Source organism: Furipterus horrens, unplaced genomic scaffold (genome assembly GCF_987537825.1).
Source record: "Furipterus horrens unplaced genomic scaffold, mFurHor1.1.pri manual_scaffold_17, whole genome shotgun sequence".
Taxonomy (NCBI): Eukaryota; Metazoa; Chordata; class Mammalia; order Chiroptera; family Furipteridae; genus Furipterus; species Furipterus horrens.
In genome coordinates this window covers 116,294,386-116,319,127 of record NW_028327187.1, presented here as the reverse complement: position 1 = coordinate 116,319,127, position 24,742 = coordinate 116,294,386, and the positions used below count along the sequence as shown (strand labels likewise).

Here is a 24,742-nt window from a genome sequence, read left to right as displayed (position 1 = left end):
GACGCGGCCCCTTCCCTCAGGACCTGGATGTAAGTGATCGTTCTGTTTGCGGGCCCAGAAACCACCCCGTGTCCCGCGGTCACGCCTGTGGATTAAAATCCTGTAGGTTGGACGGGGACAAGGAGGTCCGTCTCTGCTCTCTGTAGAATACCATCTTCAAATGGAACACGACCCTTGGGGGGCGCCCAGGGAAGGGTGCCCTCTGGAAGCAGAAAGAGCCCCACCCTGCTCCTCCGCCGCGCCCTCTGATCAGGCTGGTCTCTTTCATTCCTAACACCACGCTCTGTCTGTGACTTGTCCCCGGTAGCTAGGATCCATCTTTGTTTCCCCTTTGAATACGGATAAGGTTCAGGCTCGTTTCCCTCCTGTGGACCTTGTTAGAGGCTTATGTAACGCTGGAAAATGGAAACAGTGTTCCCAAGTAAATGGTTTTCATCCTCTTTTGGAAAGGGATGCCACCAGAATCGTTTAGAGGCGTCGACACCATTTTCACTGTTGTATGGCATGCAGGGTCTGGGGCTTGGATGCGCGCCAGCCCTCGGGGAAATGGCCAGACTGCTCTGTGACTCACTGTCCCCCTCTGTAGCATGGACTGATGAACACAGGCTCATGGGTGGTGGCCACCTCCATGAGATAATCCCTAAAAAGCACTCCTACAGCCCTGACCGGTGGCTCAGTTTATGGGTGTGTCGTCCCTTACACCAAAGGTTGCCGGTTCGATTCCCGGCGAGGGCACCTACAGGATTCTTCTCTCACCTCGGAGTCTCCCGTCAGTTCCCTGTGGGTCTTGATCCGCATGCCTTGGGAAAGGAGTCAGAGCCCAGCCACATGCGGATGGGACTTGGCCCGGGCACTCGGGTCCTTTGTGTAGACCCAGGGCTCCTGGCATTCTCTCTACCTGGCCCCAGAAATCAAAGAGAACATCTTAAAAACAATGTTGTTGTTGTTTTTAAAAAAAACAAATCAGTTTTAGAGGCCACACATAGATCCACCCAAAGAAAGGCAACTCCTGTAAGCTGGCGCAATAGGGCAACTTTCAGCAGGGATGGGGCGTTCAGCAAGTGTTGATGCAGACCCCTCATTTCCAGGACAATGTTTAATCAAAGAGGTGCAAGGCCGTGGTGCCCTGCGTAGCTTTATCCTGCTTGTCCCTCGTCGTGCTGCAGGACGGGAATTCTCGCAGACACCTCTCAGTGCCCCTCCCCCCCCAACACCCCTGCACGAATATTGTGCCCAACACCATCGAGAAACAGAGAAACAGAACTGGCGGTTGAAGAGCATTGTCACGTAAGGAGAGAAGAAAGGCAGGCAACCAAGCTGTGGTAGGTACGCAACCCTTTTAAACCAAGATAAGCTCAGGACCTAGTCGAGCTGTGGGTTAGGCGTGGGTTTCCACCCTGGGTTTTGTGGTGTTTTGCCATGGTCTGAATCCCACGGCTGGCTTCTGCAGCTCAGAGCCGCCAGGGGTCCGGCTGGGAATGGAGTTGGCCTCCACCCCGAGAACTGAAGAATGTTGGCTCCCGTGCCCGAGTGCAGGGTAAAACGACGTGACTCACGTTACCTAGAGTTGAAAATCTAGTTCAGCCTCTCGTTACCTGGGCGAAACTGTGTACCGTGCCCTTCTGGTGCACACAGGAAACTCTGAGCACCTGCTGTGCAGATTAAGATCATGGGCACGTGCCCTGGCCGGTGTGGCTCGGTGGGTGGGAGCATCGTCCCATGGACCGAAAGGTCTGAGGTTAAATCCCTGGTTGGGGCGCATGCCCAGGTGGCGGGTTTGATCCCCAGTTGGGGTGCCTGCGAGAGGCAACCAGTCGACGTTTCTCTCCCTCTCTCTCTAAAAGTAATTTCTTTAAATGGCCTCATGTGAGGATTAAAAATAGTTATTATTAATAATAATAATTGAAATAAAATAAATAGTAATGGCCACCAAGCGCCCAGGTCTGGTGGAAGGCAATGACGCAGTCAGGATGTGCTCTGCGCCGTGGCCTTAAATAGCGGTTCTGTGGCGCAGGGTAGTTTGTGGGGATAACAGATGAGTGACTGAGTGACGTCTACTGCTGTAGACTGAAGGTGTGCCCCCCCCTCCCCAATTCACATGTTGAAAGCTAACCCCCCCGTGCGATGGGAATAGGGGGCAGGGGCTGGGTTGTATGGGGGGAGCTCCCTCGTCCCTTCCACCACACACACGCACGAGGACACAGGAAGTGCACCCTCGTCTGCAGGGCAGGCATCATGCCCTCCGCAGACCCTGACTCCGCCTGCACCTTGATCTTGGGCTTCTACCTCCAGAGCTGTGAAAAAGGAGTGCTCGGAAAGGGGCCTTTGTTCAGATCCCTGCAGAGCTGGGCGGCGGGGCCCCGCGGGGGTCCCGGGTCACCTGCGTTTGGGTGGTGGCACTGGTGGGAAGCAGTGGGCGAGGCCTCTGCAGCTGAGCGTGCAGCCCAGAGCCGTGACCTTGGTGAGCTGTGCTTTCCGATGGGGCAGCGAGCGGGCAGGCAGCCTCGGGGCCGCCGTGCGCGGGGGAACATCGCCACCTGGTGGGCGCCGCCGTTATCGCAGCGCCTGCGTGTGTGTCGATCCCAGAGGCTGAAGCTGGTCGTGTTAACACGTGTGTGATGGAGGCGGGGCGTCCGCTTCCCCTGTTCGGCGGGTGGAGGCGGTGCTGCTCTGGCAACGTGGCGGGGGTGGGGGAGGCGGGGTGCAGACCCCGAGGGCCCTGTGCAGCCCCCGGCAGGTAGGATGAACCATGCCAATGGGAACATGCTTACAGGAAAGACACCTCGGGAGCGGGGTTCCCCAGACCCCACCACACCACGCCACTAACGCCGAGAAAGGCTGAAGGTCCGGCCTTGTGGGGTCAGCGTGTTCTGCGCCTGCACCCCGAGCTGCCGTAAACGGTGGGCAGAGCATCCCAGCAGCGGGGCTCCTGGGCTGCCTCGAAAGCTCCTGATCCCTCCACCTTTGCCCAACGGATGCAGGATAGGAAGTGGGGCAGTTCAGAGCCCCTGTGGGGGTGCCCTGCGTACCACCCACGTCAGCCTCCCCTGTGAGGGTTGCAAGCTCCCACGCACCCCTGGCTGGCCCCGGACCACCGCGGGGCGTGGGGGGTGACCGTCACCCCACCAGAATGGACTGCTTGTTTGGGGAGGACTGTGGGAGCCCCCTTACTCCCTGAGGACCGTCCTTGCAGGGTCCCGACCGTTGCCTGGGGCCCCCCAGCTCCTCCTCCACTGCCTGTCCAGCGGCCCCAAGTCAGAAGCCAGGCATCCTGCAGGCAGTCAGCACAGTGGAGCTTGGCGGGTGCCACCACTGGGACCCTGCGTCCGGGCCTCCCGCCTGCCGCCGGGCCTCACGCCTGCCTCCTCCGTCCGGCTGCAGGGTTCTCCCACTCGGCGTTTACCTTCGGCATCGAGAGCCACATCAGCCAGTCCAACATCAACGGGACGCTTGTGCCGCCGGCCGCACTGATCTCCATCTTGCAGAAGGGGCTGCAGTATGTGGAGGCCGAGATCAGCATCAATGAGGTGCGTGCACCCCTAGCAGGGCGGAGACCCCTGTCCCCATCCCCTGCCCACGCAGACACGGAAGAGGTCAGTCCCTCCTGTGCCCCCGGGCCCTGAGGTCTTCGGCAGGCATCAGAGCGTAGGTGTCTCCACGGGCGTCAATCCTTTGCTGAACGCGGGGGCGGCAGTCCTGCGGACACCCAGGGAGTGGGGTGTGGAGGCCACTTACACAGGAACGTTTCCCACACACGCGCACCTTCCAGCTGCGGATTGCTCACAGGATCGCGTGAGGCCCCGCTTCTGAGCACACACAGCGCCGCAGCCTCAGCGGCTGACCCCTCAGGCCGGGCGTTGTCGTGTACGGACGACGCGTCCCTTCTCTGAGCAGGCGGGCCGCCCGGCGGCCCCGAGGTGCCTTCCAGTAGCTGTGCCTTGTGAGCCGGCCCAGCAGGGGCGCTCGGAGGATCGGGAAGGAGAGGTGATCAGGCGGCGGCCTAAGGACGGGGCTCCTCGGAGAGCTGCCGGGAGACGGGGACCGCAGTGGCACATTAGCCATGTCTGTTTGCCCGTATCCGCTCCTTCTTCCATCTGGCCAATATTACCCCAGGGAGTGAGTGCCTTTTATGTGAAATACGGTAGAAACGTCCACATGCCCTCATACCCCAGTGCATTGGGTCCCCCATTGGGGACTGCTGTTCGTGACCCCTGTCCTGCACCGATGCTCCCCACGGGTGCCCTGGGCATGGCCTTGGGCTGCGGCATGCCCGCCGGTGGGTGCCCGTGCCCCACACCTGTCTGCTTGGAGCGCACAAGGCCCGTGGCGGGAGCCGTGGGCTGATGGCTGTCTCCCGGCTTCCTCCCTAGGATGGCACCGTGTTTGACGGCCGCCCCATAGAGTCCCTGTCCCTGATCGACGCCGTGATGCCTGATGTGGTGCAGACGCGGCAGCAGGCCTTCCGGGAGAAGCTCGCTCAGCAGCAGGCCAGCGCGGCGGCGGCGGCGGCAGCAGCGGCGGCAGCAGCGGCGGCGGCGGCGGCAGCAGCGGCGGCAGCCACGACCACGGCGGCCACGGCCGCCCCAGCGACCCCAGCAGCTGCTCCACAGCCCAACCCACCAAAGAATGGAGAGGCCACGGTGAACGGGGAAGAGAACGGAGCGCACGCCATAAGTAAGTGTGGGCCCGGGACGGGCCAGCTCCTGGCACTTCTGGCGCCCGAGTCCGGGCGGCTCTGGGGGCGTCTGCCTCCTGCACGCTCTTCCGAGTCGCTGCCTGGTGTTTTCTCGTCCTTCGGCCACAAGAGTTTCGTCCCCCCGTCTGTCACCGGGGCCCTTAAACACGACACCCATTACTCACACACCCTCAGTTTTGGGAGACGCCCCCCGTGGCCCTCATTCGACACTCATTCGCCTGTGGAGGCCCCCAGTCCTGTGAGCCAGCCTCCTGTGGGGTGGGTGGGCCACCCAGTTCTGGTGGGACAGTCGAGCTTCAGGTTTCTGAGTGAGCCCCAGGCCCAGGACAGCGGCACTGTCTTATTTGGTCTTAGCAAATGCCCGGGAGGTTCGGCCCTGTTAGGTGGTGGCCCCAAAGCACGTGGCACCTCGGTCAGAGAGTGCAAATTTTTCCCCAGAGGACATGTCAGCACCTCCTCGTGCTGCTCAGGAATTCAGACAGACCACTTCAGGGTCTGACTTCAAAGAGGGCAGCGTGCTGTGCATGTGCCTGTGTGTCCAAGTGTGTTTACATAGATGCACACATGGGCCATGTGCATGCTGTGTTCACGTGTGTATCATACATATGGGTGCAGCCATATGTGCATGGGTTTGAGCCTGTGGTTGTGATTATCTGCGTGTGCCACACATTCATGTGTGTTCGTGTGAGTTGTTTACATGGTGTGCATGTGTGCACGTGCATGTGGGTGCATTTGTGTGCGACTGCACGTGTGTCGTGAACGTGTGTGGGACTGATGTGCGTGTGGGTTTGTGCATGCGTGTGGGGCTGCATGCACGTGTGTGGGACTGATGTGCGTGTGGGGGGTGGGCATGCAGGTGTGTGCGTGTGTTGCAGGTGTGTGTGTGTCCTTCCTTGGTTGAGATGCATTTCCTTGGGCTCACTGTGTGGCTGCAGCTGCCCCTCAGGGCTCACAGGCCCATAGTGTCGACACCGCGCCCTATGGCCTCCTCCGATGCACACGCACACGTGGCTGAATCTTTCAGGCCTCTCTGCAGCTGGAGAGTCACCTCCGGCACGGAGTGGGCTATCCACATGGGTACGAGGCAGATTAGATGTCCGTGAGGCCTCTCAGAGGCTGCCTGCCTAGCAGCAGGGAGCGACTTCCCACCCGCGGTTTCAGCACCACCTGACCACGAAGCACATGCCAAGTGGAGAGACAGGAAGAAGGAAAAGGGCAGCTCCGGCCACAGGCGTGTGTGGACCGTCCACCGACATGAGACGCAGCCCTCGAGGTTCAAAACTGCACCCGGAGGAAGGCAGCGTCCTGGCTTCACTAGTTATCCGTCACAGACGCTAACGGGGAGTTGGTTGGGGAGCTTCTCCAACCGGGATAGACCCTTGGCCGGCTTCTACATGACAGAGACTTGGTGGGAATCTCGAGGCACGAAGGAGTCCTGGCCACATAGAAGCGTGGGTGTCCCTCAGAGCCCCCCGCGTCTCGATCAGACGGTGTGCCTCCTGGGAGGTCTGGTGGGCTCGTTCCCGCAGCCCCAGGTCTTCGGCGTCACTTCCATCCCCGCAGCCTGGGCCTGCCTGCCCTCGGCCCCACGCTGCGGTAGGACAGGCCTCGGCCACCCTGCGGCGGCCCCAGGTGTGTTTCCTTCGGACCATCGGGAATCTTTCTTCCTCCCGCCACTTCCAGGGAAAGCCATCGTTTCTTAATGTGGCGTTTTTGAGGGTGGTTTCGTGTGGCGTGTGTCCTCGAGGAGAAATCCAGGCCCTTCTGCTCGGCTGGAGAACTCGGGCACAAACGCAGCGCCGGGGTCCCGAGAAAACAAGGGTGTTTGAAGATGGGGTTGGGGGGTGGCAGGCGTCCTGGAGGAGGACAGCATCTACCACAGGAGCTTCACAGACGGCGAGGTGGCGCCCGACAAAGCCGCTGCTCCGGGTGAGACGCCCTGTCCGGCGGGAGAATGGAGCCTCGTGGCTATGCCTGAGCTGCCAGCTGACACGTCACCTCTGTGCCCTCCTGTCCCGGCGGTCGTCGGACCCTGGCCCGCACCTGCATATGGAGAATGAGCGACGGTTTCTGTTCCTCTGTCCACTGTGGTGCAAACACGCCACACAGGCAGGGGCAAAAGTAGTTCATCTGGAAAAGATACAATTATATGAAAGTGCAGGAACAGGTTCACGTAGGCACAACGGTGCCCCCACGTCTCGTCCTTACTAGATCGGGGAGCGTGTTTCCTAAGTCACAGGCGCCGGGCTCCAGCGTGGGTGGCGGCGGGGATGCGGCACACAGAGCTGCTCTTTGTGCAGCCGTGCGGGTCTGGGGGGGCCTGGGCCCGCGTGGTTGACCTGTCCGCTCCCCTTTCCCATGACAGATAATCACTCGAAGCCCATGGACATCGACGGGGACATTGAGATCCCACCCAGCAAAGCCACGGTCCTCCGGGGCCACGAGTCCGAGGTGTTCATCTGCGCTTGGAATCCTGTCACCGATCTGCTCGCTTCTGGGTGAGGACGTCGGGCTGGGGGTCCGCCTCCCGGCTCCCACGGGCGCTCCCTCTTAGCTGCCCGGGGCAGCTCCCCCACCGTGCTGGCCGGGACTGGGGGCGCCCCCCGCTGCCCTCTTTCGGGTACTTCCAACGGTGACTCTGCTGTGGACACGTCCTCGTGCTGTTTTCTGCCCGGGGTGGGGACAGATGTTGGCTTTAAAATTACTCAGTACAGCGAAGATGGAGAGGAGGGGGAAAAAAGCAGGACTACGCATGGGATTGGATTTATGGCCGGCCCGTGCCCCTGGGTCTGTCATAGTGCCCCATGCCACAGCAAAGCGGCCGCGAACCATTGCCCGGCCTCGGCCCGTAGGCTGCCGGCACTGAAGCGGGTCCCACAGCAGCATGATAAAAAAGTTAAAGAATAAGTAAGAAATAAAAAATACACACACACTCTCTCTCTCTCTCTCTCTCTCTCTCTCTCTCTCTCTCTCTCTCTCTCTCACTCTCTCACTCTCTCTCTCTCTCTCTCTCCCGAAAGCTGAGCACGGCCTGTCTCCTTCTGCAGGTCCGGAGACTCGACGGCTCGAATCTGGAACCTGAATGAGAACAGCAACGGGGCGTCCACGCAGCTGGTGCTGAGGCACTGCATCCGGGAGGGGGGCCACGACGTCCCCAGCAATAAGGACGTGACCTCGCTGGACTGGAACGTAAGCTGCCTCAGAGCTGGGTGGCTGCTCGGGGGGCCACGGGGTTCCAGCGTCGGCCCGCGCGTCTGAGCCGCCCCGGACAGCGGACGGTGCACCTTAACACGTTGCGTCCCGGGGTATTTAAATGGCTTTCAGAAACGACGAGAATGCTCGCCACCCGTATGCAGTGTGTTAACGCTTCCACAGCGGGTATTGGGGATGCTTCCATGGAGGACTTAACCCTCCGTGTGCCTCTCGCCTTCCTCTCCCTCTCCCTGGTGTTTCTGCGCGTTCCTTCGCCTCATGGCCAACTCTGGTCTTCCCTCCGTGCAAACGCATTGTTCAAAGCTCGCCCGAGTCCCCAGTCTCGTGACAGCTTTCCGTGGGGCGTTTTGAGTGATGTCCCCAGGGTGACGGGGGACACGTGTTTTCCTTGCTCCCTCTCCGTGGATGTAACGCCGTGCATTGTCATGTAAGAGGCGCGTGGGAGACAGCTCGTCACGTGGGCTTGAAAGTCTCTGAACCGAGGAGCGATGGCGGCTGTGGAGTGTCCCGGGCTGGGGTGGGAGGCTCTCCACGTTCTCCGAACTGGCCGCGCTCAGCTGCTCTGCTTGGCTTCTTCCCGGCCCGCAGAGCGACGGCACGCTGTTGGCTACGGGGTCCTACGACGGCTTTGCAAGAATATGGACAGAGGACGGTGAGTCTCACCCCCCGGGGTCCGCATCGGGGAGCAGGGGCCAGGCGTGGGGAAGGATGGAGGGGGCAGACCCCGGCTTTGAACTCAACGGCTCGGTGCTTTGTTTGCTGCGACTACAGGGAACCTGGCAAGCACCTTGGGCCAGCATAAGGGCCCCATCTTCGCCTTGAAGTGGAACAAGAAGGGGAATTACATCTTGAGCGCTGGTGTGGACAAAGTGAGTTTTCCCCTCACGTGGCTCTCCGATCTAGGGAGGCGCCTGCGTTTTCGGTCTCTAGATCACATCGCGGTTTCCTGGAATCCTCAGGCTTTCCGCTCCTTCTTCAGCTCGCAAAGAGTTTGCGGGTTGTCCCGGCCGCGGCCTTCCTGTCCGTGTATGGATGGTACCCTGTCCCTTAACACGTCGCGCCGCTCCACGGGCCTTTGTGCCTGGCTCCCCCATCACTCGAGGAGGATAGTTCAGTGTCAGCCTTCAGGGCCAAAAACATGGACCACCTGGCCCTCAGAGAGCGGAAGCTGGAAACCCCACACTGGAGTAAAACCAACGAGGCCCGTGAATGGCGCTGCCTTTGCCTCTGTCTCTCTTTTAAGGCAATAAAGCCTCCGTTCAACCTCGGCGGCCTCGTGCCGCACAGAAAGAGCTGAGCTGCCATGGTGGGCACACTGGTCACGGTCCTGAAAGGACCCTCGCGTCTTCCCTGAGCTGCTCTAATGACACGTGACACCCCAACCCCTCGGTCCTGTCCGCGGCTGGTCATCAGTACCGCTGCTGCGGGTGCTGACGGAGTGGGTGCGAGCGATCAGTAGCCTATCATGGGCATGTCCGTGCGTGTGTGGGTGCCTGCAGGGCTCCGAGGCAGGAGGCGGGCGCGTAGGATGGGATCCCCCGTGCCAGAGAGGCCCCTGACCTGCTTGGGGACACGCCGCCGCAGAGGGGGCATGCAGTGGAAGCCCGGCCCCAGCCCAGCCAGCAGTCGCTGCCCTTGCACAGAATTCTGCAGAGTTCTTGCAATCCTCACCTCCGTATTGCCTCAGGCTATTGTGTGTGTGTGTGTGTGTGTGTGTGTGTGTGTGTGTGTGAGTGTGTGAGTTTCTGCTTTTCTGTCTGGTTTTCAGTTCTGAGGATCAGGTCATGTGCTCTTGAGTCTGCCTTTATCGGTCAGCCATGGCAGAATGATGCTGATGTTCTAGGAAGTGACACCCAGAATGGAAATGCCATTGACCTTCACTGCGTCCTTGATGCGAAGGGGCTCACATGTCCATGTCTTTCAGATGCGTTAAAGCTCTTGCGTAATTAATGTCTTCTTTGGTCCAGCGTATATTTCATGTAAACATGGATAAAATAGGACGATTCCTGATGGTAGCCTGTGACAGGGCCTCGGATTTGAGTTTATATCTTTTCTGCACTTCCACATTTGTTGGTGAATGAATTAAGAGATGCGCGGGTCACACCGAACACATGAACAAAAGATGTTCATGGACCTAGAGCTGACCCGAAACAGAGGGAGCCGAGGGCCAGAGATACTCCCTGTTTTCTCTGAAGCTGTCTGCAGCCAACACGGCTTAGAACCTGTTCTTTGAACGGGAGTTCCTATGAAGCCAGAAGTTCCCGCCGAGGAAGATGTAACTCACTGAGCTGCCCTGCCTCATAAGAACTCGTTACTTGGTGTTCCGGGGAGACGGTTCTTTGCCCCGTATTTGTAGCCCGCGGCAGGGGCGCGGGACCTCAGCGGAACGCGACTGCTCTGCTCTGTCTCCTCTCCCCAGACCAGGGAGTTGGCAGAAATGCCCGTTCCATTCGGACACGTGCCAGGAAGACAGAGTAGCCTCCTGATAGGTGTTTCAACCTGTGACGGGGGGCGAGAGAATCCCCCCATTCTGGTAGTTGTGCAGTGGTCCGTGACGGCTGCTGGGTCTTGCGGCGTCACCGCCCACACGCGTGGCTGTGGACACAGTTACATGTCAAATGCGCTGGATTCCACTGACGTCGGAACAGAAGCCAAGGATTGCGTTCTCAGAGATGGGTCAGTTACATGTGCAAACAGGACTGCTTTGGCTGTGCTGGAGTGACATAAAACGTGTCACTAAAGGGAGTGTTAACAGTTGCGTTTTTCTTTTCTTTACGGGCGCTTCCTAGCAAACAGAATGCCCTGTGTGGTTCCCACGTTCTCTCGTGGGGCGCGCTGCTTTCTACGGAAGAGGCGCCCCTGCGTGCTCTGACACGGCCCAGTTTTCTAGAGGAAGCGTGGCCGGGAGAACAGGGACTAACTTCTCATTTTTGTTTGCGGAGCGCAGACCACCATCATCTGGGACGCCCACACAGGGGAGGCCAAACAGCAGTTCCCGTTCCATTCCGGTGAGTCTTCTGCTTCTGGTTTGTGGCTGGAAATGAATGATTCAGGGTCCCTGTGAAAGGTCCCGTCGGAGCAGCTTGTCTGTGGAGTCTAGCTGGGGGGGCGGGTAGGAAACCCATTTCAAGGGGAGCATTGCCTTTAGGTTCATGGGGGACAGATCCCCCAACATGCAAGGTGAAGGACAGAACGGGGAGCCCATCCCAGGACCCGAGTGGCCTCCGTGAGGTACCTTCCCGCGGGGGCCCTGGTGGGGCTCCCCGAGACCCTGCCCAGATTCAGCAGGCACCACTCAGGTCGCCCCAGTGACAGGACACAAAGCAAAATCAACATGGCGGGAGGCGCCCGGGGCCGACAGCCACGCTCCCAGGGGTCCCCACTCCATGGAGTGCCCAGGGCAGGGCGGACTCCCCCAGGAAGAAGCTGTGACGGCCCCGTGAAGGGTGGTCCACCCAGGGGGTGGCTTGGAGACTCGGAGCCTGTGGAGCAAAGCCAGCGCCACGGGGATGCTCCCGGGAGCGGCGCGGCGCCGTGGCAGGTGCTCGTGCCGCTCAGCTGCGCGGGGGAAGCCCGAGCCCACACGCCCAGAGAGCGTGAAGCACCGCGGGGCCTCTCTCCAGAGCACCGGGGCCTCCCTCCGCGGAGGAGGTGCTGCGCACACGGGCGCAGGTGTTCGTATCACGTTCCGAGACCCGGCTCCGTGCCCGCGCCGTGAGTCGTTGTAAATGCACCGAGAGCTCGGGGCCCGCGTCGCCGTGGCTGACGTCCTGCGTCTGTTGCAGCCCCCGCCCTCGACGTGGACTGGCAGAACAACACCACCTTCGCCTCCTGCAGCACGGACATGTGCATTCACGTGTGCAGGCTGAGCTGCGACCGCCCGGTGAAAACCTTCCAGGGACACACGGTGAGTGCCAGGCCCGGCGACGGGACTCGGGCTCCTGAGCAGGTGCGAGAGGCGGGGGCCGCCCCCTGCGTGCCCGCGGGCAGACGAGGCTGTGACCTCGGGCCAGTCCTGTGTGGCCTTTGCGGCTTCGCCCGTGGTGGTGGGTTGGCCAAAGGGTTTGTTTGGTTCTCGTCGTGCTGAGTTGTCGTCAGCGTCATTCGACACGAGCTTGTCAGATTGTGTTGTGACAGCTGTCCTGTCAGTGGTGCGTTTTTGGTTTTTTTTTTTAAGTATCGAAATTGCTGGATTTTTGTGCAGCTGTTTTAATATTGAAGGTGGAAGAAAATGCCCCATTTTTGGTGTATGATACTTTATTGTTTCAAGAAAGGTAAAAACGCCTTCTCCGGCCCGTGTGCACACCCACCCAGCCCTTCCCCGCTCCCCAACTCACGCAGGAGCCTTCTCCGTGGGTGGACTCCAGGCTTCCGTCTCCCCTTTCTCTCAGTCCATCTGCCATTGCTACCACCTGGGGGGGCACAGGCGGCCCTGTCACTTCCCCGCTTCATAGCCTCCAAAACCCAGTGCCCGTCGCCAGCCTCAAGCATGAGTGTAGAGTTTGCCATTCCAGCCGGAGCGCGTGGGGTGGGCGATTCATGACGGGCGGTCCTGTCCGGGGCACATGGGCCCCTGCAGGAGAGCACTGGTGCCTGGCTCCACCTTTGTGCCATGCCCGGCGGCACAGCGTCCCCACCTCCACACTGTGTGGCTCCTTTACGCACATGTGCCCGTCTCTGCTGCTCACAGGGGCGTTGTCCTCCATCCTCCGGGACTTGGTGTCAGGGTCACATGGCTCCTGCGCCCGGACGGCGGCCTGGAGGCTTTTCCTTTCTGCCTGCTCCCCCACGCCCACCCCGCAGGGCACGCCCCGCCTGTCTGCCTGCTGGGACGTTCCCCTGTGCTGTGCACCTGCTGTCTGCTCTGGGTTTGCAGCTCTGCACCGCCCACTCCCCAGGGTTGGTTGTTCCTGGTGTGTAACCTCAGAGCTACCGATGGCAGCCCGTTTCCCTTGTTCACCGGTATGGGTTTATTCGGGTCACATTGCCTCGGGCCTCGGCAGCCCAGGTACTTCGGCTTATCTCTTTGCGTTCCTGATCTCTGTAGGTTCCTCCCTGGTCCCCCCTCAGTCACCACTGAGACACACTGTGTTACACAGATCAACGGGAGACCGAGTTATTCGCAGTGCCTTCCAGTGTTGGTTCCAAAACAGCTGCGGTGCCATCAGCTTTGTGGGCCACGCATCGCATGTCCTATGGAAATTCATTGCCTCCCTTGGTGTGATTTGTTTCTTGGATGGATGTGGATGAGAGCTGACAGGTTTTGCATGGCTTCTGGCTGTGCTTTTCTGCAAGAGAGAAGGGCACAGTAAGAAAGAGAGGGAACCGTGTGGGTCCCCCCGTGGTGGCCCCTGTCCACCCCAGGTAACTGCGAATGGACTCTGCAGCCATGACGGGGTGCTCCTGCCCCCTGCTGGACGGCTGTGGTACCTACTCACGAGCTTTTTCCCTTTTTTTTTTTCCTTTTAAAAAATATTTTTACTTGACCATACATCCTGGATCTCTCTACCGGTTGATATAGATCTCTATGTGTGGGGCTTTTTTTTTTTTTTAAATCCTCCGCTCTCTTTCAGAACGAGGTCAATGCAATCAAGTGGGACCCTTCCGGGATGTTGCTGGCGTCCTGTTCGGATGACATGACGTTGAAGGTAATGGGGTCTGGAGGGGGACTGCCGGACCATGGACAAGCCCGTAGACTTGGTGCAGGTGTCACGGTCGCTGCTGCTCTGGCTGATCACTTTGTCACAAACGCGCTTCCTGCCGCTACCGGTTTTCCCCGTTGCTACCCAATGGCCCACCCGCATCGGGCTAACTCCTGCCGATGAATCAAGGGGCGTGCAGGGAATGCTCCCTTCCCCGGGGCCCACCCACCGGCACCTGCATGGTTTTACCTGCCTCTCTGCCTGGGCTGCAACCTGCTGCAGGTCCCAAGGGCTGCAGACCACACCCCCCAAGGGCCGCAGACCACACCCCCCAAGGGCCACAGACCACACACACAATGACTGGTGTGGAGCCCTTCCCAGCCGGACAAACAGCATTTGCTCACACTGTTCCCGATGTGTGTTTTCTAGATCTGGAGTATGAAGCAGGATTCGTGTGTTCATGACCTTCAAGCTCACAGCAAAGAGATATATACCATCAAGTGGAGTCCGACCGGGCCGGCCACCAGCAACCCAAACTCCAACACCATGCTAGCAAGGTAAACAGAGATGCCTGCAGGCCCGTCTTGCTCGGCTCCTAGGAGCGGCCTTGCTCACTGTGGCTGTAAAGTTACTGTATCAAAGGGAAGAGGAAGGTTATTCTGTAAAGGGTACGGCACAGAAAGGAACAGAAACATCACCAGGAACCATTATTTGTATCAAAGGGAGCAGAACATCTTGCTAAGGTGTGTTGTGAATGGGTTTGGACCTTTCCAAACTGTACAAAAAGATTCACTCACCTTAAAAGGGCCCACAAGCCCTGGTTGATGTGGCTCAGTGGATGGAGCACCAGCCTGTGAACCAAAGGGTCGTCAGTTCGATTCCCAGTCAGGGCACATGACTAGGTTGCATGTGAGGTCCCCAGTTGGGGGCGCACAAGAGGCAACCGCACAGGGATGTTTCCTTCCCTCTTTCTCCCTCCTGTCTGCCCTCTCTAAAAATAAATATTTTTTAAAAAAACAAGGGCGCACAAGATAGAGCTATCAAGTGACGCCCAAGGAAAGGATCCTTTACCCGCCAGGCTGGTAGGGCGGTTGGTCCTGGGTCCTGGCTTCCGGACGTTGTTTTGTGAAGGTTTTTATTACAACAGAGAAAAGAGAACAGTTCCGCGTGGGCCTGGGGCTTGGTTTACGGAGGGTACCTGGGAGCTGCGGGTGGCGAGAACATTGAGTGGCAGGAAAGGGTTCCCCTGTGGTGGCCACATGTGACGAGACCACGTAGACATGAACCCCCAGAGGCACCAGCTCTGGAGGGAGTGGAGAGGCCAGTCAGCCACACGCTTCCCAGACTGAGAAGAGGGGTGTGCATGGCCTCGGCGGCCCGACCCCAACGCCCGTCACTGCAGGCTGCATTGCCCAGGATGGCCCTCGTGTTCAGCCGGCCCCTCTCAGGATAGAACGTTCCACTCTCTTATTTTAGTAAGAACATTCAGAAAAATAAGGAAAGAGGTTCTCAGGCTGAAGGGGATCCTTAGCGGCCTGGAACCTGTGATCTGAAGAAGCGTGAGTGTGTGTTTAGCTGAAAAAGATGGAACCGGGAAGGGCGGTCTGGGTTCCAGGAAGCAGCAGCGGGTCTATTCCATGTGGTGGCAGAGACGGGCGGGGGGTGGGGCCGGGGGCCGGGCGCCGGGGACACGGTTCCTGAAAGGGGTTGGCCCAAGGCTGTTCCTTAGAAAACGCTAGAAGAAAGGAATCCCCGCTCCCCTGAGAGGCCAAACCCCCAGGAACACAAAGGCCACGGTTGTCTTATTAAATCCTGGTCCGAAAATCCTCTTCAGAGGCTTAGAAGGTGCTCTTGTGTGCTGTGCTGCCCGGTCCCAGCGTGACCGGTCCTTTTGGTCCGCACGTACGGGAGGGACCTGGCAGCGCCCGGCAAGTCCCCGCTGAGGGGAAGAACGCGAAGTAACAGCTCCGTCACGTGGGCCCTCCTTTCTTTAAATTGGAAAGGAACTGAAACTCGCAGCTCTCGGCACTAGGACTGCATATTTGCCTGGGATTGTATTTTAATTCCCTTGGCATCGACACTTTTATTCACTTCATTTGCCGTTTTTGCAAATATTTTGGTTGGTAACGATAAACGTTTTAAATTACGAAAGCATTTTAGAAAAATGTAGTAAATATGCTGCAGACACATTTATTGCCCATATCTGCAGGCAACCAATGAATGTGAAATCTAACGTTTTCCCAGTAACGGCAGCAAAAACAAAGGAAAAGAAAGGAAGGATTTGTTTTAGAACTGTGGCTTGTTGTCAAGTTCTGAGTCCCATTGTGGCGTGACAGAACGTACCTCTTTATTTAGTCTCTGGAAACATAAAAGCTGTGAAAGGAAACCCCGCGCGCAGACAGGTGCTAATTGTCTTGGGGAAGTAGAAGGAACCGCTGTTTCTATGGTCACATTCCCCCCCCTCCCACCCCTGCGTTTCCAGCGCTTCGTTCGACTCCACGGTCCGGCTGTGGGACGTGGAGCGCGGCGTGTGCGTCCACACGCTCACCAAACACCAGGAGCCGGTGTACAGCGTCGCGTTCAGCCCCGACGGGAAGTACCTGGCCAGCGGCTCCTTCGACAAGTGCGTGCATATCTGGAACACGCAGGTAAGCGCCCCCCTGCTTTTTCCTGAAAGTAGCGCCCAGGGTCCGCGTTGGCAACCAGGCTCGGGCAGCAGCCAGGGAGTGTGGGCTGAGGGATGAGTCGTTCAGACGGAGCCCTGGCGCAAACCAGACCCCCACGGGCACCGCAAGTCTAATGCCGCCTGCCTTCTGCTCCGTACGGGCTGGGGGTCTTCCCCGCAGGGCCGGCCACCGTTTGCTGTGACTTTTTCGGAGTCCCTGGCACGAAACCCTCTACCTGCCTGATCCTTTTCTTGGGCACACACCATCACCTTGGAAAAGCGTGACCTGGTCCTCCTATCTTAACTGAGATGATGCCCTGTGGGCACTGGGGGGGGCAGCCGAGGGGGAAGGCTGGCCCGGACCTCCTCTGCTCCCCATCAGGTAGCAAATCAGAGGGCACGAGGGAGTGTTTGCATTGTCACACCACTGTGGTTTTCCTAATGAAAATATAATATGTCTCATAGCACATGGCATGTTGATGCTGGGTTGTCCCCTCGTCAAGCACTGGCGTCAGTGTCGCCACCGAGGGCTGGGAGAAAGGGTCGGAGCCATTGCAAATAGCCAGCGATATGTTTCGCGTGATCTCGGGATGAGTTGCACGGCTGCCCCCACTCCCTTCCGTGCAGTGCCACTCCTGCCCTTGGGCCCGGCTCGCCTTCAGGTGCATGGCGCTGCGTGCTCGCCCCTTGTGGCCAGGGCTGGTGGTACAGGAGCCAAGGTCACTGCCTTGGAGCGGGAGGAGGGGCAGAGTTTGGGCTTCTGTCCGCCTCCCACAAACTCAACCATATCCGTGTGCACGGGGAAAGGAGACGGTGGCCCCGGCATGGTACCAGCAGGTCGCCAAGCAAACAGGCCTCCCAGGAAGAAGGCACAGGGCTCACTGGATGAACGCTCACTAGAATTAGCAATGGGTGGGTTTGTAAAAATGCCGTCCTAGGAAAGTGACATGAGGTCCCGCCTCCTGTCCAAAGGTCATCCCATTATTTCCCTCCTTGTGTATAAGTCACACACGTCTTGCAGACAAAGCTCACTGGAATCCTCAGCGAGACCGCTGCGTTCTGTAAACATAGAAAGCGTAGAGTGCAGCCGACTTGGTCCGTCCCCAGTTCTGCGCCACCTGAGGGTGCTGGCTGCCATCTCCTTGGCTGGGAACAGCCGTGGCAGGCGTGTCCGCAGGTGGACTCTTGGGCCTTCCTAGGTCAGCTACACTCGTGCACTCCAGCGTCCGGGAGACCCTTTCCCCAGCCACGCATGTTCAGTGAGCACCCTCTCACGTCTCTGTGTGGGAGGATGTTCGTGATGGCGTCCTGGGGGCAGGGCTCCGTGCGCCGCTGCACCGTGCGTGACGACTGCCTTGCTTTGCAGAGTGGCAGCCTCGTCCACAGCTATCGCGGCACCGGTGGCATCTTCGAGGTCTGCTGGAACGCCCGAGGGGACAAAGTGGGCGCCAGCGCGTCCGACGGCTCTGTAAGCAGCACCCACGGTTTGCTGGGCGGATGGAGGGCGTGGGGAGGAAAGGGAGAACGCCACGCAGTTCACGCAGGGGGCCTTGCAGGGCCGGCCGAGTGTCGGCAAAGCCCCCACGGGTTCTAAAAGGGCATGTGCTCAGGCTTGAGTCCTCCTCTGGCCTGCCTCTCGGTGCCAGCGCTGTGACACCTGCCGATGGCCACTGTCACCGCCTTAGTTCCCAGCATTGCTCGTGACCTGGCTCTGCCCCTCCGTGCTGTTTACTCAGGGGTGCATTGGTCAGATGCTCAGTCACTAGCCCATTGTTAGAGGTTCTCTGAACGTTCACGACGGTGTACCAATAAAACTTCATTTATAAAATATCATCAGTGGGCCTGATTTGGTCGGTGGGGCATGTAATCTGCCAACCTGAGTTCTCAAGGCTTCTTTATGTTGTCTGTGAAGGTAATACGGGCTGCCTGTTGTTAGAGCTTCTGTGAACGTTCATGACGGTGTGCCAGTGAAACTTTATAAACTATCATCGGTGCGCCTGATTTGGTCCACGGGCCATGTAATCTGCCCACCTGAGCTCGAAAGGCTTCTTGTGTTGCCTCCAACACTGAGATGGGCTTTCTCTTGCCTTTTAGGTGTGCGTTTTAGATCTGCGGAAGTAAGCCGGCGATGTCGTGGAGAAGAGAATTCTAGTGGACCAGCAGTTCGCGTGGGGGGTCGCAGCAGCCTTCGACCCTGGCAGCTCCCGAACGGCGCGGGCGTGGCACGTTGGTGTGGACTCCGAAATCAGCTCATCCCTGGCCGCGGGAGCCTATATTTTTCCGTAGTCCTCATCAAAAAGTTTAACACACACACACACACACACACACACAGAGAGACACACACGCTATCAGAGGGGGAGAACGCTTTCCACGTGGGACCTTCAACCTGAAGAGCGTGAGCCGCCAGCTGGACGGGGTGTGGTCTGGTTCCCCCCAGACAGGGTCTGATGGCCGCGGCGGGAGGGGGAGGACCGTGTGCCAAAAAAAATGGAAGAACAGAAAACGCTCTGGACACAGAAAGGGGTGGAGCAGCTCTCTTCTGCGGGTTACGAGGTCCTTGCGACAATTCGGACACCGCGGCTGCCCTCACCAGGGACGCTGGAAGACCGCTGTGTCCCACGCAACGCGTGACTGTCGCCCTGACCCGGCCTGTGTCCCAGAACCTTCTTGGCCCGGTGGCTTTTCTGTGGGTTGGCAGCCTGTCGTCCGGGACGGGGCTGGTCCTGCCGGGTCCCCCCCCCCCGCCCCCCCGCGGTGTGGTCTTGATCTGCAGCCTCGGGCGCCCAGGACAGAACCACAGAACCTTTGCTGACGGCCTTCTCCCCACCCCCACCCCCCACCCCGGCCCTCTGTCATAGTTGCTTCAGATCTTCGGTCTCCAGGGCACTTTGGGCGTGGTAATAAGTGCTTTATTCCCGTAAGAAGGCAGGGCAGGGGGGCTTTTTACAGGAGAAAAAGAAAAAAAGACTTATAAGAGAGAGAGCCCGGAGTATTTTTGGAAAAAATAATATTTTTATGTTAAAACAATTTTAAAATCCTGACGTGGCCATCAGACACAGAGCGCTTTGTGCGGTTTCGTATTTGAAGTGTCGCAGGGAAACGCAGGCAGGGCGTGAGGGGCTGTTCCCGTGGCCTGCGGCGGCGTGGCCCCTGGGGGGCACCCTGGGTGGCAGGCAGACACCGTGGACGGCAGCGGAATAGTCCGGCCGCAGCGACGAGTCCCTGCGCTTCTGGCCGGGGGACAGGGTGGCTCTCGGGGTGTCCGCCTTCAGCGCTGCAGGAGGGAAATGAGGAAGGCTGTTCTCTGAGCCCAGCGGTGTCCTCCAAACCCAGCGGAGTTGAGGCCCTGGAAGCCGGCAGCTCAGTGGCTCTGTATCCGTGTGTGTGGCACCTCATTCACGGGGACAGTTGCCCCTGGGAGCCGCCGGGCCTGTCCTTGCACAGGTGACCAGTGGTTCCGGGGTCACCCCTGGGCGGACACTGGCAGAAACGCACGGGGAAGGACTGGCCTTGCGCCCCGAAGCTGAATGAAAGGTGGCATGTCCCCGGTCCCTCTACCATCTCTGCTCCTCCTTTGGGAGACGAGGAGATTTTCTTTTTTTAAATAATGAGTCTTTTTACTGTTTTTAAAAACATGGCTTTGTGCTCCTACGGAAGTTTCCTTCCATGGGATGAGGTGAGCTTAGTCTGGTCATAGCCCGACAGGGACCTGTGTTGGAAGTGAGCCGTGGGGGAAGGACCGCCGCTGGCCTGCGGGCACAGCCGGGGACGGGAGGGCGGCCAGGCCTGTGTCCCCGCTCCGAGACAGGATGCCATGCAGAGGGTGGCGGCCGTCCGCGGAGCCAGAAATCCACCGTCGGGGCGGGTGAGTGTGCCGCCAGCCCTGGAGGGGACCGGGACCGGCGGGAACGTCAGTGCCCGCCCGCCCCCGCCCCCATCACCGTCCGACTATCCCTGGGCTCCCCTTGGCTGTGCAAACGCCCCCCGCCCCAGCCGGAGAAGACCAAAGCCTGCTCCGTTTACAAGTCGGGTGTTTTATCCAGCCCGTCCTCTGCTCTCAGCGAAGGTCCGAGGTCCATGCACTCGCCACTCCTGCCTGGAAAGGCAGCCAGCAGCCCGGCTGCTCGGTCGTTGCCCGCCCCCGGAGTGGCCGGGGTTGGGGCGCAGTCAGTGGGGAGCAGACAAGCCGCTTCGTGCCCCCGCCCCAGTAGAAATGCGCTCATCTCTGCAGACCGTCCGCGGCCAGGGCGCGGCGCGGCGGGGCGACTGGGGCCGCACGGTCCTCACGGGAGGGTTGGGAGCCGGGGTCTCGCTGATGGCCCGTGCCAACGCGTGGACAGGCGGTCAGGGCTGCGCACCGCGGGGACCCCGGCAGGGGTGACGGCAGACTGTCCGCCGGCCGTCGGAGAAGAGCCTGCCGTGGTCACCACAGGGACCAACGGGGAGAACGCACCTCTGCCGCTCGGATGCGTCTGTTCGGAGCACAGTGACCGCCCGGCACGCTCGCAGGCCAGGGACGCTTGCGTCCGGAAAGTCGGCTCGCCTGCCATCCCGCGGCTCGCGGGCCCCGTGACTTCCCCTTGTTTACAGCTCTTACACATGGTGCGCGATGCTTCAGGGTCAGCGACCACATGCAAGCTTGATCCTGAGGGCAGACGGCTCAGGCCGAGCCTCCCGGGGGCACCGCTTCGGCGGTAGGGGACTGAGACCACGCCCGCACGGGGGACGCTGCCAAGGGGGGTGACCCCGCGCAACCCCTGGGACTTGACTTTCCTCCTGTCCCCCTAGGTCACGGAGCCGAGTGAAGTGCACTTTGTCCATCGTAAGGGTCTGCCCTGTTCTGGTTCCTTTCCTCTTCTGAAACCTGTTCCACCCTACTTCTCTTTTTCTTCTTCTTTTTTTAAATCGTGTTTCTTGTCAAATGCAGAAATGTTCCTCCCGCCCCTCGCCGAGGTTCTGGATTCTGGCTTCTGCGGTTTTTATTGTCTGTGTCAGACGTACCAGCCAGATGTCATGTCCGTCAGCACCTCCTGCCCCCCCGTCCCGTCCACATCGACCCCGTTCTGTTCCCCCAACCCTGCTCACCCTCACGCGCTCCAACAAAAAGAATCAGCTCGTGTGTCGTAGCTCATTTGTTTCCAGAGAGAATCAACAGATCATATTCAGTGTCTTGAATAAATTGCTCTATTTTGATATTAGAGAACGTGGTGGCTGTGCTTGCTTCATCCAACGCGATCTCCGCGTGGTGGGCAGTGGGCATGTTTTCTCAACAGGAAGGGGACTCAAGGACATCTTCCCAGGCTGGGGCTCCCACCCCAGAACCAACGGCCATCGGTGGGCGCAGCGACCCGGGGGTTATAAAAGCCCATTGCACTAAGGGAGCGTGTTTTCGAGTGTTTCTTTTCACGGCATTATTTCAGGCCAGTGCTTTGACGACACCCAAGGCAGTGAATTTTCTCTGTCCGTGGGATGGTTGGCTGGGACTCTGGGCTCCAGGACTGAGTCTGCGGTCTGCAGGACCTGCAGCCCCAGGACACGTGCAGCCTTGGACACGGATCTGTACACCGCGAGGCAGACTCCCGTTCAGCCAACATGGACGCCATCTGCTCAGACCCAGACTGTGCTGGGTGCTTCACCGCTGCCACTGTTGCCATTGCTGGGGGTTACCTCATTCTGGATGCCACCACCCCTGTGACAGGGAGGAGGTGGTTGTATTTGGGGACACGAGCAACGTTTTGCTCTACACATCAGTCACAAAGCAGGTTGTGGGATCCCTTTCAGGATCAGAGAGGGCTGGACCCTCCCCCCCACCTCCTTTTGGTCCCAGAGTTGTCTAGGGTGCAGCCTGCTTCCTTCTGTCTTTAACTGCTGCTCAGTTGACCAAGCCTGTTCCCATGGAGTGGGTTTGGGGTGTTGTTCAGAGCACCAGCCCCACTGCCAAGGCCACAGGAAGGTCCTGGGAGGAGCTTGGAGCCAACTCTCCACAGGGAGCAAGGAGAACACAGGAGCGCTGCCAGGTGGAGACATGTGGCTGTGGCTGGCGGGGCTTCAGTGGCCACGCTGGTATCACGTGGACACTTTCACATGGGCTGCTTTGTGGCGCAGGAGAGTCGACTGGGACCCATAGGTGGTCTCAGATCTCCGTGGCTTCAACCTTCACCTGACCTGGAAGCCCTCTCTGCCATGGTTCTCACATGTTTTCCTTTGTCCCCTGACCTCAGCATCATTTTAGGGCTTTGGGGATTGCACTCCCTGAACAGAAAGCTTTTTTGCTCCCTGCACACACCAGCGCTGTTGCTCATGGAGACTAAGGAAGTTGTCCGTCATGTTCACGGGGAGTTCACACCCGCGGGGCTGGCTGCTGGGTAACCTGGGGATCACTTTGTGAGCTGTGTGCGTGGTGGGCGCAGGAGGGGCGCAGGTGCAGGCTCTGCAGAAGGCTCAGAAAGTGGCCGAATGGTTTTTCCCCCAGCCTGGTCCCTTTATCTCTGAAGCGTCTCAGCTATTTGGGAGGTACACCAGGCAGGGGGATGGGGTTGCGTGGCGCAGGGCCGTGGGTTCCTCACAGAACTGCAGTGACCGGAACCTGAAGTTCCTGCCCTGGAAAACGGGCTCTGGGCAGCAATCAGCATCAGGCCAGAGGCCCGTGCGGAGAGGGTTGGGGTACCGCTCTGCCCCGGAGGCACAATCCAAATGAACGGGTGGCTAGGTTTGCAGGAGGGTGCATGGGTAGGCGCACTTTGGCCTCTTCGATGGTGTGACAGATGGGCCAGGAGGCTCCCGTGAAGTGCCAGCTACGCCACAGAAGCATCTTTCTCCCCAAACTACCACCTGCTGCACCTCTGCCCACCCAGCCAACTGGAATTCCTGTGTGGGTGCCAGTTCCCTCAGCTCTTCAAGAACCTCCCCACCCATCCCATCATCATCATCATCATCATCATCATCACCACCACCACCATCAGCAGCAGCATTGCGTCCACTGCCCTCAGCTTCCCCGCAGAGACAGCCTTCCTGGGAAACCGCCTAAAACCAAGCATTCTCGTTTACTGGTTCCTTTCCGTAATTATCTTACTCCTCGGATGGAGGTGCAAGTCCCCAACGCTCAGGTGTGTCCCCAGGGCGTGGGCGGAGCTCAATGCGGCGAGTGACCGTGATCACACTCTGGGCTCACCCCAACCAAAACCCCCAAGTCAGCTGGTGGTTGACACCCACCTAGGAGGCGTTCGGGCTGAGAATCAGATTGGTCGGTGATCTTTGCAAGCTTCTGACCCTGCTTCTGGCTACTGTCAGCCCAAGAACCAGGCGTGGAGGCTACGCAGACAGGAACAGCCAAGTCAGGCCATGAGATGGGTCCCCTGCAGACCGCACAGGGCACAGACAGCAGCACTGGGCACTGCCCACACCTAGATACGGGACCCAAGTGGCCATTGAAGCACACCTGCCCTGCCTTTCAAAGGGACCTGCCGCGTGGCCATGCCCTCTGCACAGGTGCATCTTCAAGGCCCTTTCCCTGCACACAAGTTTCTGATTTAAAGACATGGGGAGCACCTGATCGGCCTATGGGGTCCTGAGCCCGCCTTTAGCTCCAAGGAGGCTGGAACGACGAGCAGCTGGAGTCTGTGCCTCTAGTGTGGGGGTGGGGCTAGCGGGGGTCCTGAAATAGGGGCTTTCGGTGCTGGGGGCAGAGTGTCAGCACAGACATTAAGAATGCAGACGCCACCCAGCAAAGGTGACACTCCTTCACACGTCCCCGTCCCTTTGGGATCAGCTCCAAGCTTAGGAATGTGCAGGCCTGGGCACAGTGCCCTGGATCCGTCCGCGGCTGTGCGACCTCAAAAGTACAAACCCAGAAGCATCTTGCAGAGCTTTGCTAGAGTGAAAGGAAGTCCTAACCTTGACTTAAAAGGTTTCACCCGGCACACCTCTCTGCAACATCCTTAGAAACTAGTATCTTGCTTTGCAGCAGACACCTAGCTGGCTTTCAACTCCAATGCATGTTACAGTATTTCTGTCAAGATATATACATTTTTTTCAGCTGATGGAAATATGGAGACCTAAGCAATGATGTGAACATATACCAGGTTCCAAGGATTCCTGACACTGTCACTGTTCAACACGGCGTGGGGACCAAATGCTAATTCCTGGTCAAAGCTGCCTCTTCTGCGCCCTCTGGTGGTTTTCTAAGGACATGCAGCGCCGTGTGGGGATCAAAGGCTGAATTCCCTGTCAAAGTGCCTCTTCTGCGCCCTCTGGTGGTTTTCTAAGGACATGCAGCGCCGCGTGGAAATCAAAGGCTGCATTCCTGGTCAAAGCTGCCTCTTCTGCGCCCTCTGGTGGTTTTCTAAGGACATGCAGCGCCGCGTGGAAATCAAAGGCTGAATTCCCGGTCAAAGCTGCCTCTTCTGCGCCCTCTGGTGGTGCACAGAGAACATGCAGCACACTTTGCTGCCTTTCGGCATCATCAATAATTACCAGAGACCATTTGCTGGAAGTGCTGTTCAGACAGAATACAAGCCAGACTGGGAG

At 59.0% G+C, this 24,742-nt stretch overlaps 1 protein-coding gene and 1 non-coding gene across 5 annotated transcripts in view; both read left to right on the top strand.

Annotated features, from left to right (window-relative positions):
• The window catches only part of TBL1X (transducin beta like 1 X-linked), a 98,961-nt gene extending 80,205 nt beyond the window's left edge, over positions 1-18,756 (top strand). For all 4 annotated transcript variants that reach the window (XM_090264487.1, XM_090264486.1, XM_090264485.1 and 1 more), the window contains exons 5-17: positions 3,382-3,527; positions 4,371-4,674; positions 7,062-7,194; positions 7,744-7,885; positions 8,498-8,561; positions 8,681-8,778; positions 10,857-10,917; positions 11,695-11,816; positions 13,483-13,557; positions 13,981-14,108; positions 16,034-16,199; positions 17,583-17,684; positions 18,311-18,756. In XM_090264487.1, coding sequence (XP_090120613.1) covers positions 3,382-3,527; positions 4,371-4,674; positions 7,062-7,194; positions 7,744-7,885; positions 8,498-8,561; positions 8,681-8,778; positions 10,857-10,917; positions 11,695-11,816; positions 13,483-13,557; positions 13,981-14,108; positions 16,034-16,199; positions 17,583-17,684; positions 18,311-18,337 — 1,568 coding nt within the window. In that variant the 3' untranslated portion in view covers positions 18,338-18,756. The remainder of the gene's footprint in view (positions 1-3,381; positions 3,528-4,370; positions 4,675-7,061; positions 7,195-7,743; positions 7,886-8,497; positions 8,562-8,680; positions 8,779-10,856; positions 10,918-11,694; positions 11,817-13,482; positions 13,558-13,980; positions 14,109-16,033; positions 16,200-17,582; positions 17,685-18,310) is intronic.
• LOC149991899 (small nucleolar RNA SNORA42/SNORA80 family) lies at positions 7,447-7,578 on the top strand. Its single transcript, XR_016508792.1, has one exon. It is a non-coding gene; the product is annotated as a small nucleolar RNA SNORA42/SNORA80 family (small nucleolar RNA).
• Positions 18,757-24,742: the final 5,986 nt, after the last annotated feature.